The sequence below is a fragment of the Squalius cephalus genome (genome assembly GCF_949319135.1).
Source record: "Squalius cephalus genome assembly, chromosome: 22".
In the NCBI taxonomy this organism is placed as follows: Eukaryota; Metazoa; Chordata; class Actinopteri; order Cypriniformes; family Leuciscidae; genus Squalius; species Squalius cephalus.
Genome location: NC_137143.1, coordinates 4,435,761 through 4,456,673, shown reverse-complemented (window position 1 = coordinate 4,456,673; position 20,913 = coordinate 4,435,761). Strand labels below are relative to the sequence as shown.

Sequence of the window (20,913 nt, the reverse complement as noted above, 5' to 3'; positions counted from 1 at the left end):
TACATTGAAGTCTCACAGCAGACACGCCCCTTCAAACAGAGCGTTCAAACCAGGTGATGAAATCAGGCTAGGAAAAATGGCTTTTATTTCTAAATTATAAAAAAATTTGATCTAAAAAACATACTAACATTATAAGGGCACCCCAGGAAACATTATAAAATAATAAAATAATCCATGGAATGGGACCTTTAAATGGCTTTTATAATTAATGAATTCCTTTAAATAAGAATACACAATTTGAGTTTGTGCTAAAGTCCCGAATATCCACTGACCTTAGAACCGCCCCTGATATACACTATGAATTCTGAGAAGATTTTTTCTGTAATGTTTTTTTAATGGGTGCTTTGGTGTGCATAAATTTCTGAATTATGGACACCTTATATAATTTGGTCATTGGTGACCTTTTGGAGTCTCCAAGTATTAACTCTAAAAAAGCTTGTAGAAAATACAGTTTTCTGAGAATCACCCTTCAATCTCTTGGTTTACTTTGCTGGATACTGCAAATGATGACCAAATGAACATATTAAATTGCGTATGCTTAATTTCACGATAAGTGTGCAATTAATCGTGATTTAAACAATTAATCTATTGACAGCTCTAATGGATATACATGAGCACTTTAAAAACATGGAAATCAACTCATTTATATAAAATCACAATAACAAAAACTCCTGTTTGTGTTTAAGAAAGTCTTTAAGATAGTTAGTTCACTTTGGATGAGACGATAGCCAGCCAATTGTTCTTTGAAGATTACTGACAGAAATTTCTTTCAGTTGACACACCTGCTTCTACAAGTGTTGAGCTCTTTTATTGAGTGTCGTGAATCATGTTTCAAGGGACTCGTACCCAAACGCTCTGAATCTGAAGTGCAGTGCTGTACCAGGTGAAGAACTGAGCAAGTTTACGACATCAGAAAAGTCATATACATATATTGAGTTGGTTATGTGAGGCAAATGTCAAAATGTATTCGATTACTATATTTGGTCTGTCATTGAGAGAAAACAAGTCTTTGCAATAGAGGACATAGTTAAGCCGCACAGATTTAGCCATGTAGCTATTCTGGCGTAAGATAACAGTGGCACCACTTACTTATTTAAATCTTTAATGCTATTAAAGATAATATGCATCATACTTCTAAAGCTATTTAGAGGGTAAAATGACCAAATGACAGAGTACCAGCTCTTATCACGAACCTAGTGGGAAAAACACTGTTCAGAACAGCAGCACCCAGCAGGACAGTCTTCTTCTGATTCATTACCTCGAATTGGGAAGTACGGAAACTGACTCATCACTACAACAACACTGTTGGAGAAACAACCCTTGCTCTGTGCAGCAGGTCGAGACAGAACAGAGCGCTGATGTACAGGCGCTGAACTGGGTGTTGCTTGTTATTGATAAGACACTGGAGGTGTTTTGATGGTGTACAGAAGAGGAAGAGCAGACAGACGCTTGACCGCATGCTGGTGCGGGGAGAACCGACACGCCTGATTGGACAACAACACCAGAGCGTATGAAACCATAGCAATGCAAGCTGGGAACAGTCAAGGTGTGAGTGTGTGTGTGTGTGTGTGTGTGTGTGTGTGTGTGTGTGTGTGTGTGTGTGTACATACCTCTCTCCACTGCTTGGTCTCCACACCCTGAGTGTACAACACGCACACTGTAAAAGGGACAAAAATAGCAAACATTTAGTGCCATTGTTCGCTTACATACAAAAATACAGAAATTAAACAATAATATTATGAACTTCTCAAATTAACATTTCAGATATGAGATATGAAACTATAAAAATTGTTATTTACTGAAAATCTTGTCAATCTAGATATGCATCCATTCATGATGCCTTAAAGTGCAACACATCAAGGTTGCCATCAGTGACGTCATTAACAGAAGATAGAGAAGGATTTTAATGAGTCTGCTTCTGTAATGGTATTAGGAAAACAGAAATGGAATTATGTTGCCAAATGCTCAATCATTTTAATACTAATTGAAAAACAATAAATGTGGAAACATTTAATTCATTACTTTTTCAATTCATTTCTATTTTTATAAAAATACCATTGGCAAAATTAATAATGTGTATCTTTATGACACTTTTATGGTGATCCCTATTCATGTTCATTATGTAGAAGCTGCATTCTTCAGCATTTCTCTTCTGTGTGTATCACTGAAGAAAGTCATACGGTTTTAAAGTGCCCCTGTTATGCTATTTTAAAGATTCCTAATTTAGTTTTCTCCAACAATAGGTTTACAAGCATCTATCGACTCACTTCTCAAAGAGTCTGAAAAAGGTGTGTTCGAAGATTCAGTCTCTCTAAACCCTTACTTTCCACGAGCCTACTCTGCTCTGATTGGTCAGATGGCCCAGTCTGCTCTGATTGGTCTACTCTGCTCTGATTGGTCAGATGGCCCAGTCTGTTGTGATTGGTCTACTCTGCTCTGATTGGTCAGATGGCCCAGTCTGTTGTGATTGGTCTACTCTGCTCTGATTGGTCAGATGGCCCAGTCTGCTCTGATTGGTCTACTCTGCTCTGATTGGTCAGATGGCCCAGTCTGTTGTGATTGGTCTACTCTGCTCTGATTGGTCAGATGGCCCAGTCTGCTCTGATTGGTCTACTCTGCTCTGATTGGTCAGATGGCCCAGTCTGCTCTGATTGGTCTACTCTGCTCTGATTGGTCAGATGGCCCAGTCTGTTATGATTGGTCTACTCTGCTCTGATTGGTCAGATGGCCCAGTCTGTTGTGATTGGTCTACTCTGCTCTGATTGGTCAGATGGCCCAGTCTGTTGTGATTGGTCTACTCTGCTCTGATTGGTCAGACGGCCCAGGCTTTTGTGATTGGTCTACTCTGCTCTGATTGGTCAGATGGCCCAGTCTGTTGTGATTGGTCTACTCTGCTCTAAAAGAGCTATATTACGCGCTGCATGAAGGGTAATTTTTGAAAAAGTATATTAGGGCACTTGAAAATGTTGTGAAGCTGAGCTAAATAAAAATTTTTGGGTGAACTATTCCTTTATTATAACTCCCTGTCTACCACTCCAGCAGATGAGAATTTGCTGCCATTCTGAGTTCATGTTTCATTCAGGATAATCGGATACACGCAGAGCTTTGCAGATGAGAAGAACTCATCAGAATCACGCTGGTGTTTGACGAGAAGCGAAAGACAGGAGATCAAGAAGAAAACGAGTGGGGGTCGCTAATTAATGCAGAAAGAGTATAAAATGAAAAGACAATCTTCCATTGGCTGTACTCACGTGGATCAGATTTGGAGAACGTGTCTCTGTCTAAAAGATTCCTGCAGAGAAAGAAAAAAAACAAGATCAGTATAATTCTGACAGCTTGATTAAACGCTATCAGTGACACACTGACATTTGAAGCTTTACTGAAGAGGCTTTTTGACAATTTCATTAAACTGTATTATTGGAATTCCACAAAAGCAGATATCAGGATAACGTTTCAAGACAAAGTGTTGACTGTAGGCTCCATAAGCATAACATAAATAACACAATAAAACATAAGCATTTAATAAATAACATCACATTTGTCATTTGAACTACATCAGCCACTTTCAACATGTGAGCTAAAAGGTTAAAAATGTCACAATGTGATGGCAAATGCTCCACTATATTTTTCTTTTATGTTTTTCAATAGATGTTCAAGCTTTTATTAAAACTAAAAATTAAACTAAAATTAAATTAAACTAAAAATATTAAAATTAATCCAAAAAAACAAACTATAATAGAGTACAAATAATACTAAAATAACACTGTTGTCCAATCAATCCAATAGCCAAGTTTACTAACCACCCAAGTATGCAAATAAGAAGAGGTTTGCAAATGTATTTTAAAAACTTGAAACCTGATTACAAAAAAAAAAAAAAAAAAAAAAACAACACACACCAAAAAAACAAGAGCACAAATCAGATACTGGAATATACTAACAAAAAACTGCAACAATGACAGCTTAATTTACTTTTAAAATGAACTTTTATAATGGTTTTATAAAATAATCATGAGGACATGCCAATCAAAAATCACATGATCAATGGCAAATCTTCATATGTATATTTGGTTTGCAGCCAGTAAACCAGCATTTAGTTTAATGTGGACATCTACCATGGAAATCTCAAGTTTGTTTTTGATAGTAACATGGTATTCTTTTAATCACATTAGCGTACCCTGTGAATAGCATCATAAGATAATCATCAAGTACCATGGTATATATCGAAGTACCATAGTATTATATAATACCATGACTGCACCATGTACACTACAGTACTTTTTGTGCAAGTTCACAAAAGTTTCTGTTATTCTATGTAACATTCATTCATCCAGAAACTAGAAACTGTCACATACTCCCACACCAGAGACTGGACTACACTCTAGAGACCAAACAAGAGTTTTGCAGCGAATGTTTACAGTACTATGTGGATTTTTATTTATCTGTGGAACTGTGGTAGATTGTTATCTCTGTTTCTAATTGCAGCAGATCTTCGTGTACATCCTACCCAAACTTTTTTTTAACCAACAGTAATTATCAGACATGTTTTTTTGTTGCTAAGGTGTTTGCTCTCTGTCAGGGCAGGTGGTTCAAAAAGTGATTTTCTGTTTTTCTCTTGTTGTTTGGCTCATATTAAAACAGGGCTCTACAGTGTGACAATTTAAGTTAGCAGCACCGCCTTCTCCTTGGAGAACTTAACCTCCTGGTGCCTCTTAAAGAACCTGATAATCAGGTCATGACTTTTCCAAGGACTTACCATTCACTGTATTGTGATGTGCCGCTATAGCAGCCACACACACTTTTAAGGCGGAGGGGACAGCCACCTCTTCTGCAAGAAGGAAGCACTGATCTGAATGTGCATCTCTGTGTGTCTTCCCTCAGAAAGAACACCAATCTGCAAACAGATGCCACTATTCACCGTAGGTGATTGTCCACATAGGTCTTTTCAAACTCCTGTCCAAGGGCCAGGCATGGAGGTTCCAGAGGTCTGGGCGTGGGTACCAAATTGTGCCCTCCCCCTAGAAAGAAGGTCCTCCCTGCAATTCACCAGAAAGGGGGTTTCGCAAGGAGCATGAGCTCCGAGAACAAAGTCCATACTGGCCAACCATCAAAACCTGTTCTTTATCCTCCATCCTTTACACGACGTCTGTGCAATTAGACTCACTGGGGGAAATGCATACTTGCGAAGGCCTTGGGGCCAGCTGTGTGCCAGCACGTCCGTGCCGAGCTGAGCTTCGGACAAGGAATACTACAGCAGGCAATGGGAGGGTTCCTGGGAAGCGAACAGGACCACATGTGCTTCGCCGAATCAACTCCAAATCAGCTGGACCACCTGGGGAAGGAGTCTCCACTCTCCTTGAAGCCTCACTCATCACGAGAGCACGTCTGTTGTGTGATTGAGTTCAGTCGCTACTGACTCCAAAGGAGGAGATGGCGGGTGAGATGCAACATGCGACGTGAGCGTAAACCACCTAGGCGATTTATGAGCGGGCGTCTGGTGAACTGAACAGGGTTGGAAGCACTAGCCACACATCCAATCTCTACCAGAGGGGCACCAATGAAACAAAAGTTTTTCGACATACCTGTGGTAGGTACTTTGTGGTGAGGCGGAGCCGGTGTTGCCATATAGAAAGCTTTGCTTCCTGATCCAGGTGGCCATAAGGTGTTGAGACACCTACCGTTCTTCAAAGGCCCACAATAGTATCGGTCAGTGAAAGTTGAGAAAGACTTTTTTTTTTGCCTCCACCTAACTACTGCATTTCCTCGACTATTGAGTGCAAGGATGTGCACCGCGACTGCGTCTGTTTTTTTTTTCCACGACTGTAGGGCAACAGTCCTCCACAGTGTCGTTGAATAGGCCTTCTTGGAAGATGGGGCATTGAGAAAGCTTAAGGTGGACGCATAGGTAGCGCTCCTGGACCACAGAATTGGACATCGCCAAAATCCAAAATAAAGAATAAATAAAGTGGACATCGCCTGACCAAATGCCTGAGCTGTGACCTTCGACGTCCCTAGGGCGGAATTGGACAATGAGCACAGTTTCTGCATGAGCGCTGGGTCATTGCTGCCATGGATAACGTGAACTTACAGGCTTTGGACGAGAGTCTCAGACGGTTCCTCCAGGTGGTGGCGTGTCGTAGGCACTAGTGTTGTCAAAAGTACCGGTGCTTCGGTACCAAGTCGGTACTGAATTTTTTCAAATGTGACGATACCAGCATTTCTGTAGTACCAGTAGTACTGAGTACCGGGTATATTCGGTACCCACTAATAGGCAGCTGCTTTCAGTCGCTTCCGTGTCCTTAAGCGCGGGGCTCCAGACTAACTTTTTTACTAGGAGCACTGTAGCCGATATATACCACGATATACAGACCCTTTCCAAAAAATTTGAATATCATGGAAAAGTTTATTTATTTCCATAATTCAGGTGCAAATCCTGCTGGGAAATGAAGGAAGCATGAAGTGCTCTGGAAATGTCCTGGTAGACGGCTGCGTTGACTCTGGATTTAATAAAGCACAGTGGACCAAAGTCCTTTTTTCTGATGAGAGCAAATTCTGCATCTCATTTGGAAACCAAGGTCCCAGAGTCTGGAGGAAGAATGGAGAGGCACACAATCCAAGATGCTTGAAGTCCAGTGTGAAGTTTCCACAGTCTGTGTTGGTTTGGGGAGCCATGTCATCGGCTGGTGTTGGTCCACTGTGCTGTCCACTCAACGCAGCCGTCTACCAGGACATTTCCAGAGCACTTCATGCTTCCTTCAGCAGACAAGCTTTATGGAGATGCTGACTTCATTTTCCAGCAGGATTTGCACCGGCCCACACTGCCAAAAGAACCAAAACCTGGTTCAATGACCATGGTATCACTGTGTAATTACTGTGTGATTTCATGTAATATTCAAATTTTTTGAAATCCTGTTTTCGTGGGTTTTATGAGCTGGAAGCCCAAATTATGTACAAATAAACAACTAAATACTTGAAATCGTTTAAGTTGTGGGCCCTGAATCTATAATCTATGGAAGTTTAACGTTTTGAATGGAATTATGGAAATAAATAAACTTTTCCATGATATTCTAATTTTTTGGAAAGGATCTGTATATAGTGTCTGTGTATATTAAACCACAACAAGACTATTTAAATATTAACCCTGCATGTTCTGCTGGTCTCTGTCTCTCTTATATTAGACTACTGTACAGTAGATTTAGTTACGTCTCCATGTATTAAAAATACTACTACTACTAATAATGTGTGCATAGAAGGTTGCTTATTTTTCACTTGATTTTTTTATAAGCAATATTTACATTTAAACAGCATGTAGCCTTCAATGCATATATGTATTATTTACTTATGATTACCGTCATAAATAATATTAATTGAATTGAATTTAATGTTTTTTTCAAATAGTTAAAAATAGTCAAAATAGTTCCAACAGATTTTGCTGTGGTACCAAATTGGTACTGAGAACCGTAAAATTGTAATGGTATCGGTACCGACTACTGGAATTTTGGTGTCGTGACATCCCTAGTAGACACAGAAGCAACACAATCGCCCGCTCAGCCTTGATGCGCTGGAGTAATCCCTGAGTATACCGTTGTGGGTAGTGAGGGTGGAAGAACCTGCGGAGAGTGTTCTGGCGGTAAAGGAAACTGTGGGAGAGTGAGGCTGAGTGAGGTGATCCAAGACCAGAAACCAATCATCTAACCGTGATTGCTCGGGGCAGGAGGAATCCACTCAACAAGCCGGATGTTTGCGGTAGCACGGGCAAGCACAGCAGCCATCTCACCACCTGTTGGTGGGATCCAGGTGAGTCTTCCACGCCAGAATGCCTCCGATAATGTAATTGAACTTTCTTGCACTTATCTGTGCGTATGAGAGAGAGAACCGCTGAAATGCACTGTAAGAATCCAACAAAGCTTCTAGGTAAAGGTGAATGAAGAGAGATTCACAAGCTCTGAAGAACCAATCTGAATGAGTGGATGCAAGCCACCTTCTGTTATACCCGTATATCCGCCAATTCTGAAGTATCACCCTAGTGTCATCACATTGACAGTTTTCAGAACTGCTTCCACCCGGCATGGTATAGGCCTAATAAATGATCCGTTGTGTAATTTGAGCTGAAACATCACAGACACATTCTGGGGACACCCGAGACTTATACATAGGCTACATATTGTAAAAAAGAGTTAATAATAGTTCTTATTATTGTCAATGTTGAAAATGTTTTTGCTGCTTCATTTTTTTGTGACTTTTTTTCCCCTTCTAAATAAAAAATAAAACTAAATAAAATATTAATAAAAGTATTCATTTCTTTATTTTTTTATCTAACTTGTGAATGGTAGTGTGCCATGGTTTCCACAAAAATATTAAGTAGCACAACAGTTTCCAACGTTGATAATAATAATAAAAACAAATGTTGCTTGAGCAACAAATAAGCATATTAGAATGATTTCTTAAGGATTATGTGAAAATTCAGCTTTGATCACAGGAATAAATTACATTTTACAATATTAAAATAGAAAACAGTTATTTTAAAATGTAATAATACTTCACAATATTACTGATTTTATTGTATTTTGTTCAAATAAATGCAGCCTCTGTGAGCATAAGAGACTTCTTTCAAAAATATTTAAAAATCTTTTCTCTGAACACAGATATTAATTCAATAGCTATATTTTCACTTCTGTTGATATGCGCTATGAGGACGATGGCTCTGCCTCACTCCCAGCGGCACAACAGTCATCACATCTCAACTTCTAAATCAGAGATGGCATTTCTATTATGAGGATTACACACACATACCCACACACACACTCAGGATGGACTCAGGCAGAATAGATGATCAGAGGGAAATATGAGGTTTCGGTATCACTAAAAAAGCAGCTGTGATTACAGATTCTCTCAGCATCCGTCTGGAAAGGCCCTCACCCTACATGTTTCTGCTTCACCTCTTCTTCACATCTACAGGAATCTCTCTGCTCATAATCCTTTCATCTACCCAAATCAACCATGTCTGCAGATGATAATTAGCATGTTGGCCCGAGTCATCAGGAATACAGGAACTGACAGAAGAAAAAAAAAGTGGCATCTCACTGCTTGTGCTCTCAGTAATTTAGTACGTTTCATTTATGGACACTTTTTGTAATTTACCTTTTTACATTACACACTGAACTGTGATTGGTCTTGTGTATATTTAACCATTCATAGCCTCTTTTACACTGCCATTTGTTGTTGAAATAATTGTAATTTTCATTTATGAAGTATTTTGATGATCAAATTTTCTGATTAAATTTAAATCATAAAATTGATAAAAAGATAAAACATAAAATGGTTAAAACAACTGTAATAAAAATAATTGTATTATTAAAATATGAATATAAGAATATTACAACTTGCACACGTCTTTGGGTGTATTTTAGGTCACAGCAAATGTAATTGTAAATTACTTTAAAAATGGTTTTCAAAAAATTTCCAAAGAAATTATTTTTTTGACCATTGTACAGTATATACCAGGATTTTGTTAGCCGGTAAATACCGTTTTTTGACCATTAAAAAATTCCAATGCCCGATAAAATAAAATAAATTCAGACACGTATGGTAAAAAATATTAACACGAAGCAAACATACATTAGATAAATTACATAAAAATGGTCTCTGGTTGTGCAAATATATTTTGTCACATTTATCCTGTAATGTGTGCTATGATTAGTTTGCTATTACATCCTCGATACTTACATAAACTGTAAAAAATATCCCATTAATTTACAGTAAAAAAATACTGAAATTCAGAAATTCACTGTAAATTCACTGTAAAAATACCAGAAATTCACCTAAAAAATACTGTGACAATCAGCGCTTAATTTGTAAATTAATAATTGCCATATCGCAGTTTCATGTTCGGGATCTCTTTTGCTCAGAAACACCATCAGCTTTACTCGTGGATATGGAAAATTAAAATATGCTTTTTGACATTGGCGATATTAAATATTTTTATTAGAATAATTCATCAGGTAGATATACACTCTCTTTTGTGAGCAAAACAATTAGCAGTAAGCACCAACCAATGAGAGTGATTTTGAACTTAAGAAAGCTGATCACAATTCTAAACACAACCTCCAAATACATCTGCATAAACCTGCACACGCTCTGTCTCTCACACACACGCACTGTCATCATGCCATGCACTTGTTTATGCCGGATCATTCAGAGATAAATACTGGAACGTAAAAATCTGGCATTTTCTGGAACAGGATCCAGCTCAAATTAATTAGTTAGAAGTACTTTATTGTTCAGCCTTAGCTGAAAATTGGTCTTTGGTCTCACCATACAATCACAAAACAGTTAATAATACACAATACACAACACACAACATCCACCCGATACATCTAACAATACAAAACATCCACAATATCTAAGATTAAAATATTCACATTTCCAAACTCTTATTCAAAAGACTTATTGCATTTGGTACACAGCACTGGTGACAGTAGCTACGTTTACATGGACACAATTGGAATGAAATCAATACGATTGATAAATCCGAACAAGGTGTTTAAATGAATGATAAATAAAGTAATCGGGTTGATGTGCGTGTTTATATGTCACAAGTTTCAAATCGGATCTGATGTTTTGACATGCGCACACTGCACGAATATACAGAGTTTCCCGCTGTTCGCGCATAAATATTCTCCTTCTTTATTTGTTTTAAACAGCAGACGTAATATTAATTCGTCTCTGGTCATAATTATGACCGCCGCTAGCGTAGCTAGCGAAAGCGGTCATATAGGGATTGTCAAAGTTTTTTTTTTTTTTTTTTCCCGTCACCTTACTGAATTTTTCGTCAACGATACCAGGGACACCGAAGCACCGGGGAACATGAAATTTGGTGGGCATGTAGCCCCACTAGACTTCTAAGGAAAAATTTCGTTTGGTCCCCGGGGGCCACTCCCCCCCCGCGCTGGGCCCCCCCAAACCCCAAAAAATGCAGTTTTTCCTAAATAACTACCTGAACCGTGGCACCGAGGATGAAGAAATTTTTATGGTATGTTGGTCTACTAGACTTTTACGGAAAAATTTCGTTTGGTCCCCGGGGGCCACTTCCCCCCCCCGCGCTGGGGCCCCCTTAAATTTTTCGTCAACGATACCAGGGACACCGAAGCACCGGGGAACATGAAATTTGGTGGGCATGTAGCCCCACTAGACTTCTAAGGAAAAATTTCGTTTGGTCCCCGGGGGCCACTCCCCCCCCGCGCTGGGCCCCCCCAAACCCCAAAAAATGCAGTTTTTCCTAAATAACTACCTGAACCGTGGCACCGAGGATGAAGAAATTTTTATGGTATGTTGGTCTACTAGACTTTTACGGAAAAATTTCGTTTGGTCCCCGGGGGCCACTCCCCCCCCCGCGCTGGGGCCCCCGTAAATTTTTCGTCAACGATACCAGGGACACCGAAGCACCGGGGAACATGAAATTTGGTGGGCATGTAGCCCCACTAGACTTCTACGGAAAAATTTCGTTTGGTCCCCGGGGGCCACTCCCCCCCAGCGCTGGGCCCCCCCAAACCCCCAACAATTCTGTTTTTCCTAAATAACTACCTGAACCGTGGCACCGAGGATGAAGAAATTTTTATGGTATGTTGGTCTACTAGACTTTTACGGAAAAATTTCGTTTGGTCCCCGGAGGCCACTCCCCCCCCCGCGCTGGGGCCCCCGTAAATTTTTCGTCAACGATACCAGGGACACCGAAACACCGGGGAACATGAAATTTGGTGGGCATGTAGCCCCACTAGACTTCTACGGAAAAATTTCGTTTGGTCCCCGGGGGCCACTCCCCCCCCGCGCTGGGCCCCCCTTAACCCAAAAAAAATGCAGTTTTTCCTAAATAACTACCTGAACCGTGGCACCGAGGATGAAGAAATTTTTATGGTATGTTTGTCTACTAGACTTTTACGGAAAAATTTCGTTTGGTCCCCGGGGGCCACTCCCCCCCCCCCGCGCTGGGGCCCCCGTAAATTTTTCGTCAACGATACCAGGGACACCGAAGCACCGGGGAACATGAAATTTGGTGGGCATGTAGCCCCACTAGACTTCTACGGAAAAATTTCGTTTGGTCCCCGGGGGCCACTCCCCCCCCGCGCTGGCCCCCCCCAAAACCAAAAAAATGCAGTTTTTCCTAAATAACTACCTGAACCGTGGCACCGAGGATGAAGAAATTTTTATGGTATGTTGGTCTACTAGACTTTTACGGAAAAATTTCGTTTGGTCCCCGGAGGCCACTTCCCCCCCCGCGCTGGGGCCCCCGTAAATTTTTCGTCAACGATACCAGGGACACCGAAACACCGGGGAACATGAAATTTGGTGGGCATGTAGCCCCACTAGACTTCTACGGAAAAATTTCGTTTGGTCCCCGGGGGCCACTCCCCCCCCCGCGCTGGCCCCCCCCAAAACCAAAAAAATGCAGTTTTTCCTAAATAACTACCTGAACCGTGGCACCGAGGATGAAGAAATTTTTATGGTATGTTGGTCTACTAGACTTTTACGGAAAAATTTCGTTTGGTCCCCGGAGGCCACTTCCCCCCCCCGCGCTGGGGCCCCCGTAAATTTTTCGTCAACGATACCAGGGACACCGAAACACCGGGGAACATGAAATTTGGTGGGCATGTAGCCCCACTAGACTTCTACGGAAAAATTTCGTTTGGTCCCCGGGGGCCACTCCCCCCCCCCGCGCTGGGCCCCCCTTAACCCAAAAAAATGCAGTTTTTCCTAAATAACTACCTGAACCGTGGCACCGAGGATGAAGAAATTTTTATGGTATGTTCGTCTACTAGACTTTTACGGAAAAATTTCGTTTGGTCCCCGGGGGCCACTCCCCCCCCCCCCGCGCTGGGGCCCCGTAAATTTTTCGTCAACGATACCAGGGACACCGAAGCACCGGGGAACATGAAATTTGGTGGGCATGTAGCCCCACTAGACTTCTACGGAAAAATTTCGTTTGGTCCCCGGGGGCCACTCCCCCCCCGCGCTGGGCCCCCCCAAAACCAAAAAAATGCAGTTTTTCCTAAATAACTACCTGAACCGTGGCACCGAGGATGAAGAAATTTTTATGGTATGTTGGTCTACTAGACTTTTACGGAAAATTTTTGTTTGGTCCCCGGGGGCCACTTCCCCCCCCGCGCTGGGGCCCCCGTAAATTTTTCGTCAACGATACCAGGGACACCGAAGCACCGGGGAATATGAAATTTGGTGGGCATGTAGCCCCTCTACACTTCTACGGAAAAATTTCGTTTGGTCCCCGGGGGCCACTTTTACAGGATGCCTGTATATTTTATAACTTATAACCGTATATTTAGTTAAGTTATATAATTATACAAAATTTGCCTTTTTCCCTTAAAAGGTACCGACAACCATCAAAATAATACACGTGGAACACTATAAAGTCACATGATGAATCAGAGTTCATCGTAATTGGCCGGTTCATAAAACATGATGAATACTCGTATATAGAAGGTGCACAGGGTCACATACAAAGACAAAATACCATCAGGGTAACACATATGAAACTAAAATGATGCAATAAACATTAACTAAAGAGCAAAAAATATAATACAAAACACAAATGTACATTACTGATAACAAAATAAGAAAAAACTAAATAAAAAGTGTAATCATATGCGCAAAATTCATTACTGATCATTTAGTCATTACTTACAAAAAAACTAATTTTACAGTATTTTACAGTAAAACAACCTGTGACCTGAGACGTTTTTCACCATATATCGTTAGGTACGTGTGTGTGCGGGCGTGTGTATGTGTGTGTGTGTTTGTAAAAATGCCATTTGGTACAGTATCCATCCTGTGTTGATATTGTGCGCAACCTGAAACAAGCATTTCATTTACACAGAACCAAACCCCAAACCTAATCTTGCCTAAAACTTTAACATGATTCAAGCAATATCCTTCAGGAAAGGCCAAACTATTTTTCTTCTTTTCATTCACTCTGGATTTTCAATATGGAAATGAATCTGCCCTGCTCTTTCGTGAAAGGTTGCTCAGAGGCCAAATGTCAGCGACGTTATTACTTTCCTCGCATGCAGAATAAACACAGATGGCAGATAAGGTTTTGCAAAACATTTAGAGATCTGCATTACTAAATTTATTCTGAACTTATCATCATCCATAACACTCATCCATGCTTATGCGCAGAATATTTAACATGAAAATATGAAATGCTCATGGCATTCCCATTAACACAGAATACACAGCGATTTGCTGCGACAAAGCTACCAGAAGTCTTTTATTTTCGACGAGAGTTGATGATTTGAGGCTAGATGAGCGACAGCAACCGTTGGCAATGCAAAAAAGTTGAGCAGAGCATAAAATGTATGCAAATTATTAGAAATGCATTTTTTGTATTCATGCTGGTTTCATCTTGTGTTGAAAAACATATAGCAGAGACAAAATCTGCTAAGGGGAAATAGCTGTTGGTTTGTTTGGTTTTCTTGATTGCTTTGTAAAGCACTTTAGGCTGCACTTGTGGCAGTAGAAATGTGCTTTATAAGAAAATAAACTAAACTAAAATTGGAACAACGTTTTTAAAAAATATATTTTTCACTATTATTTACAGGATCTGCATTTTCGTGGGCTTAAATAAAAGATTTTTGTAATAAGACACAATAAAAACAACGGTACAGAATTAACGACAGCTGAATGTAACATTTTTGACAAGCCAAACATGCATTACGAACTACAAAAAAAGCCTTTTGAATGTCTCCAGCACATTTTATAATAATCCACAAATCTAACGTAGTTCACCCCTCACAAATGTTACTGCGTCCGTCAAAAACAATTGGAATATTAGAACTAAAAACATTGACATAACACACTCATGGGCATCAATCACTTCAATGAATACTTGACGGCTAAGAAATAAATGACCATTACCTTACAATCCATTTTTTTTTTTTTTTATCCACATAATTTAAAATCACGACATTGATGTCTGTCAAAGAATAACGTGCACAATATACAACAGTATTTACGAGAAGAAGAGGTCCAGTGAGTTCACGGATTTCCTAGAGAACCAAATCTACCGGATGTTTTGAGTGCGTCATCGCTTTCCGAAAAGAAGGAGAAAATGCTGGCTTAGGGTGCGTTTCCCGAACAACGACGTAACTCGCTGCTTAAATACCATAGTACGATGCATCAGAGTTGAAGAAATCAACTAGCTAGTCACGACTTTTTCCCAAAACCGTATTGTCGCAAAGTGGTCGTTCAACCATGCTGGTTTATGGCATCACGCACGTGGAGGAGTAATAACTTCTTTTAATGAATCTGTTTGAGATCGAATTAACGCTAGGGGCCCTATCTTGATTGACAAAGATAATTGACTTTGTACACCGACGTATGTATCATTCCTATTTTGCACCCGATGCACAGCAGACTTTTCCCTCCACAGACGCACGTCGGTAAATTAGGAAATGAACTTGCGCTCCCGGGGGCGGTTCAGTGCAAAGAGGAGGCGTGTTCCGGCTCAAACGTTCCCTGGTGCTATTTTGCAGTTTCAGAAACCAATTCCACAGACCAGGAGAAACCTCGTCTAAAGTCAGTGGCGCGTTATTCAGATGCTATATTAGGGACGCATGCTTGGCCATAATGTAGCGTGTGCACAACACGCATAAACTTTGATTCTCTCATCTACACACAGACGTAGTTGTTCACATTTTTGCAAACCATACATAATTACAAGGAAAAATATTCCACATGAGGGAAATCATTGTGGTATCCATGAAGAAGTGAAAAATTTACCCAAATTATCATACGCCTGTTTAACCGAAGCTAATTTGGGCGTGTTTCTCCATCCCCAATGTCACTTCTCTGTGTTTTACGGGCCTGACGAGAACGTCGGTCTCCTCGGCTGTGAACCGCTCCTGGCGTGCGCCTGGCAAATCCGCCGTTATAATAGCAATCCGCCATGGAACAAGCGCCTGCTCTTAAAGGGAATGTGAGATGATGCTCTGATTGGTTTATTTCACGTTACGCCCAAACCACACCTATGAATAATGAAGCTACTTCAGACCAACCCATTTTAGATTTGCGTCGTCATTTATCCCGCCGGTCATTTATCCTGCCGGTTTACTTGCGTTTCGCGTTTGATACTTGCATTTCAGATTGTTAAAATAGGGCCCTAGATGTTTTGATATAAATTACAGACATGGCATCTGAGGACTATTTCTCATTTTTCTCAGTCATTTTGCTTTATTTACAGATTCAATCATAGGCTCGTTCTTACTTACAGTAGTAGAGCACGTTCACACATGCGCACTCTTCAAAAATGGTGCTTTAAATCTCTTGACAAACTAAAAGACGTAAATGACATTTGTAAGTATTCTAAATAAAAGACACATTGTACTGAATGTCAGCTTGCTTATTTTGCTCAAGATAAGGATTTATTGAGTCCACATGTCATGAAAACTAGAAACTCTGCTTCTAACCACAGGTCGAGAGCCGTCGTTCCAACTACACAACGTTGCGATGCTGTTTGCGAATGTTCGTTAGTACGATGGTTTCGGGAAACACCGACTCGTTGAACTATGCTGATAACGACGGAACTTGCGAACATAATTGGCTAACGATGCTTTTGGGAAACGCACCCCTGAGCAGCTTAAACATGCTTTCTGTCAGAGACGATGACATACGTAATACATAATATAACACAAGTGAGTAAAAATTTGTTCTTCACTCGCTGAAATTGATTCGGAATGATCAGGAAATTAAGTGCAATACTTCACATGGATACTAAAAAGCATAAATGCCAATTTAATTTAAAAAACTTCAAACATCGTTCAATGTGTTGGTTTTGACTGATTTTTTTTACGCATGAAATACACATTCTGATTCTGACATTCATGATTTAAATATATAAAATATAAAAATATATCATTTATATTAATTATATATCATATATAATTTACATTATATATAATTTATATTATATAATTAAATATATAATTTTCTATTCTTGACTAATCCTTTTTTCTCATCATTTTGGCAAAAGATACACGGCTAAATGAGATGAGTCCCTGTAGTCGTCCAATTTGACTCTCCTATGCTGATGCAATATATATTATTATAAACTTGACAGGTGATTTTTATAACATGTAGTTTGATCACTATCTTCTCAGTTCTTGCTAGTTTTGCTAAATCTAGTTCGCTAAAATGTTTAATTTTCCAACAAAAAATGATACATTTTTACATAATTTGTTATATTTAATTACCACAGATTTTGAGCCATATAATTAAATGAAACAAATATATATGAGCAACCCCACACTCATAGTAATGCGATATGGCTCTATATCAGCACGGCTGTGATTCGCCACAGGCCGGTCAAGTGACACTGCAAGCGCTTGCACAAAAGCTCTTAAACCCAAACACTAAAAAACAACCTGCGGCAACAGTGTAAAAGTAGCCCATCTTTGCAAAACTGCCTGGAGCTCACATCTCCCAAAACATCTAAACACATTATCAAATAGGTGCTATGTTTATTAATAAATCTCATATATGAGGTCTAAACAACTACATTCTCGCCTGAAAACACTGAAGACTACATTCTGTGACACAATAAAAGTAGTATTTGTAAAATTATAGTGGGTTCGCTCTTCAGCCATTGATGACCGCTGTGAAATGCCGCCAGTATACAGTAGATCTGGCAGAAATTAGCGGAGTGACACAACTATATATATATATATATATATATATATATATATGATTTGTTAATTCTTAAAGGGGTGGTATAATGCCCTTTTCACAAGATGTAAAATAAATCTCTGATGTCCCCAGAGTGTGTATGTGAAGTTTTAGCTCAAAATACCACAGATATTTTTATATAGCATGTTAAAATTGTACATTTTTGAGGGTGAGCAAAAACGCACCATTTTGTGTCTGTTCCTTTAAATGCAAATGAGCTGCTGCTCCCGGCACAGAGGGCGGAGCTTCAACAGCTTGCACTCACACAGACACGCACTGAAAATTTCAAAACCTTTTAGCCTTTTATGTTCAAACCGGAGTCAGACAATAGCCGCGTTTCCATTACCCTTCAAATTGCGCAAATTGAAATTGCGAATTGAAAATACGCTTAATGGAAACACGTCAATTTCGCAAAAACTCCCATTTATCGCAAAAAAGTTTTTACGCTCTCATGAGGTGGTTTTTCAGGCAATTCGAAAAAGGAATATTTCGCAAAACTGCAATGGAAACAGTTTTTGCGCATTTACAGTCACCTGACTTAGAAGACGCAGTGTGTTTGAAGTCCATGTATAGCTACGCAAATAATAATAATTTTATATTATTTTATTATAACATTTAATAGGCTATATTTAGAAGACGCTTTTATGCAAAAAAGGAACAAAGCTGAGCGTGGAGCGCGCACTGCATGGCACGGAGGCGCGATCGCGAACACTTGCATTTTCCTATCAAAAGTGGAAACAACTTAAAATACTCTATCATTTCTGGTCAGACAGAAAATAATAATACATTATTCTCAACCACTTTTATTTGTGTAAACTCACAATAACAAGAAAACGCTGTGCTTTTGTAAAATAAAAGAAAACAATCAGCACTTTCATGATCTCCGTAAACTGGAGCGCGAGAACTGAAACAAAATATAGCCTATGTAGGCTAAAGCTTGAAATGTCCACTTTAAAACGAACAAATTCGAATCGAAAGCTAATACCTTCTGATTATGTAGGCTAATCCGTATGAAAGTTGCATTTCTCTCTAAAAGCGCATCTGCTTAACAGCGGAGATGGAGATGTGATTTTAGCCGACACTTAGAAAACAATAGTTTATTAATTATATTAATGGCTCTTCTCATTCAGCACTGCGGGAAAGACATCAATTCCAGTTTCTAATTTGGCCTTAGAAAACCAGTAAAATCGACATGTTTTCCATATTAATTTTGTGAATATTTTAAATGTTTTATAAAGGGGCAAAAAGTCATAAACAAAGCGCAGCAGTTGGTGTAGCCAGTTCAAATTAAAATTTTGGTGTTCAACTTTGCGTTTTAAAAAGACAACAACCGTTAATTTTTCGTTTTTCAATTAGGGGTTAAAAAAGGAAAAACAAATAGACACAAAAGTAGCCTACATGGATCGTTTGGACAGAATACAGAATTCTTTATTACATTCATAAAAGAAACAATAATTAGCCTATAGGAATACTGGATTCTAAATCTCAAAGAAATGCCACAATCAAATCCTCGGAGCAGAAATGAGGGCGAAACACCCAGAAACTCCTTATATGTGTCGTTCGGGGGTCTTTCCCTGTTATTAATGCTTGAATAACACGCCATGTCTCCTTCCATTAATAATAATAATAATATCTAATGCGGTGGCTGTGATATTATAACCAACGTCCGTTGCCGTGATTTTTGGAATGACTTATCGCGAGAGAAAAAAATACGTTTTAGTCGCATAACATCGGTTAATGGAAACGCCGTCATTTCGCAATAGTTTTTTATCGATATTTAGATAATAGCGCAAAACATTTGCGCAAATCTGTAATGGAAACGCGGCTAATGATGGATAGACTCACGAAGAAGTGACAACATGTAGAAGCAACAGGACATTTCTGAATGGTTAGTTGGTGAATTTATGTAGCTTATGTGTAGTTATCTTCTAGTCATTGATTAGCATATTCTGTCTTGATAATCTATAAATCGTGTTCAGGGGTTTATGTAAATTTTAGGGTTAGTGATGTCACTAACCCGGGAGGAATGTCGTGTAGTCCCAACCAGCCGTTTGTTGTAGTCCTTAAAAAGCAATTTCTTTAAAGGCAAATATCTCCCATTGCTTTGAACTTTGAACATTGTAACTTTGCAGATGTAGTTTATGATCAAACAGCAGCATTACACAATAACTAATGTTAAAAAAGTGAAATCATAATCAACCACCCCTTTAAACATCATAAAGGTTTTGGGGAGTCGCACCACATGACATTTTAAAACCTGAACAAACCTTGTCATAAAATAGTCAAATTATCTGATAGTAAAGCTATATAAACAAGTATTTAATCAAGTGTTTACATGAAAACATGTCGCCATCTCCAATTTCAACAAATCTGAAAGAGATTTTAAGAGATTTCAGAAGAGAATTTAAAGCATTCTGACAACAATGTGTGAAATGTTGTGCCTGTCCCCAAAGAGCCCATCGAAAAAAAGCAGGAAGCAGCTGTGGATGATTATGATCGTAAATTGCACTCTTTGCTTGGTGAGTTTAATTTCAATTACTCATCCACTTTTCAACGGCCCAAAATGTAATTAACTTTAAGTATTGTCCTCTGCATATCAAAGAGCAAATAATCAGCCCGATCTTCTCCGTCACGCTTGTTGAAAGACACCGCGAGCGCTCGCACAATAGAGCAGGAACTGTTTAGAAAATAACCAAACAAAACCCTCCGCCTGCTTTGCTGAAACTATAAACCTCTCGCCAATAATATCCAACACTGAAATCATCTTTCAAGCATTCAAGACCATATAAGATACATTTTTAAGTATCAGGATGAAGAGCTGTTCTCTATCATAGTAATGATGGCTCAGCATGAGTACCTGCCATTCTTCATTAATCACTCTATGGCACCAAGTGCCACCATTAAACCTCATTCATGTCCTTCTCATCACACCTATTGAAAATCAGAATATCTTGTCCAAAGCTCAGCAAAGGTTCCTTTCTCTGTCTCCAGGAATCCTCCAGGAGGTTTAATTATAGCTCTTAAGAGCCTCGAGATGAAGCTGAATGCGTTATGAGTGCAGATCTGAACCCCTGTGTCTCCAGAGCAGGGAGCCAATCCACCAAATATCCGTGTCCATCCATCGTTCTCCGGTGAAATACATCCCGGTTCGATACTCCATGAGAAATGTGCTGTTGAGGTCAA

General features: G+C 39.5%; 1 protein-coding gene across 2 annotated transcripts in view; it reads right to left on the bottom strand.

The window, feature by feature from the left end:
• Window positions 1–20,913, bottom strand: part of cpne5b (copine Vb) — a 185,775-nt gene that overhangs the window by 125,301 nt on the left and 39,561 nt on the right. For both annotated transcript variants that reach the window (XM_079857317.1, XM_079857316.1), the window contains exons 2-3: window positions 3,252–3,292; window positions 1,611–1,657 (exon numbers count right to left, since the gene is read on the bottom strand). In XM_079857317.1, coding sequence (XP_079713443.1) covers window positions 1,611–1,657; window positions 3,252–3,292 — 88 coding nt within the window. The remainder of the gene's footprint in view (window positions 1–1,610; window positions 1,658–3,251; window positions 3,293–20,913) is intronic.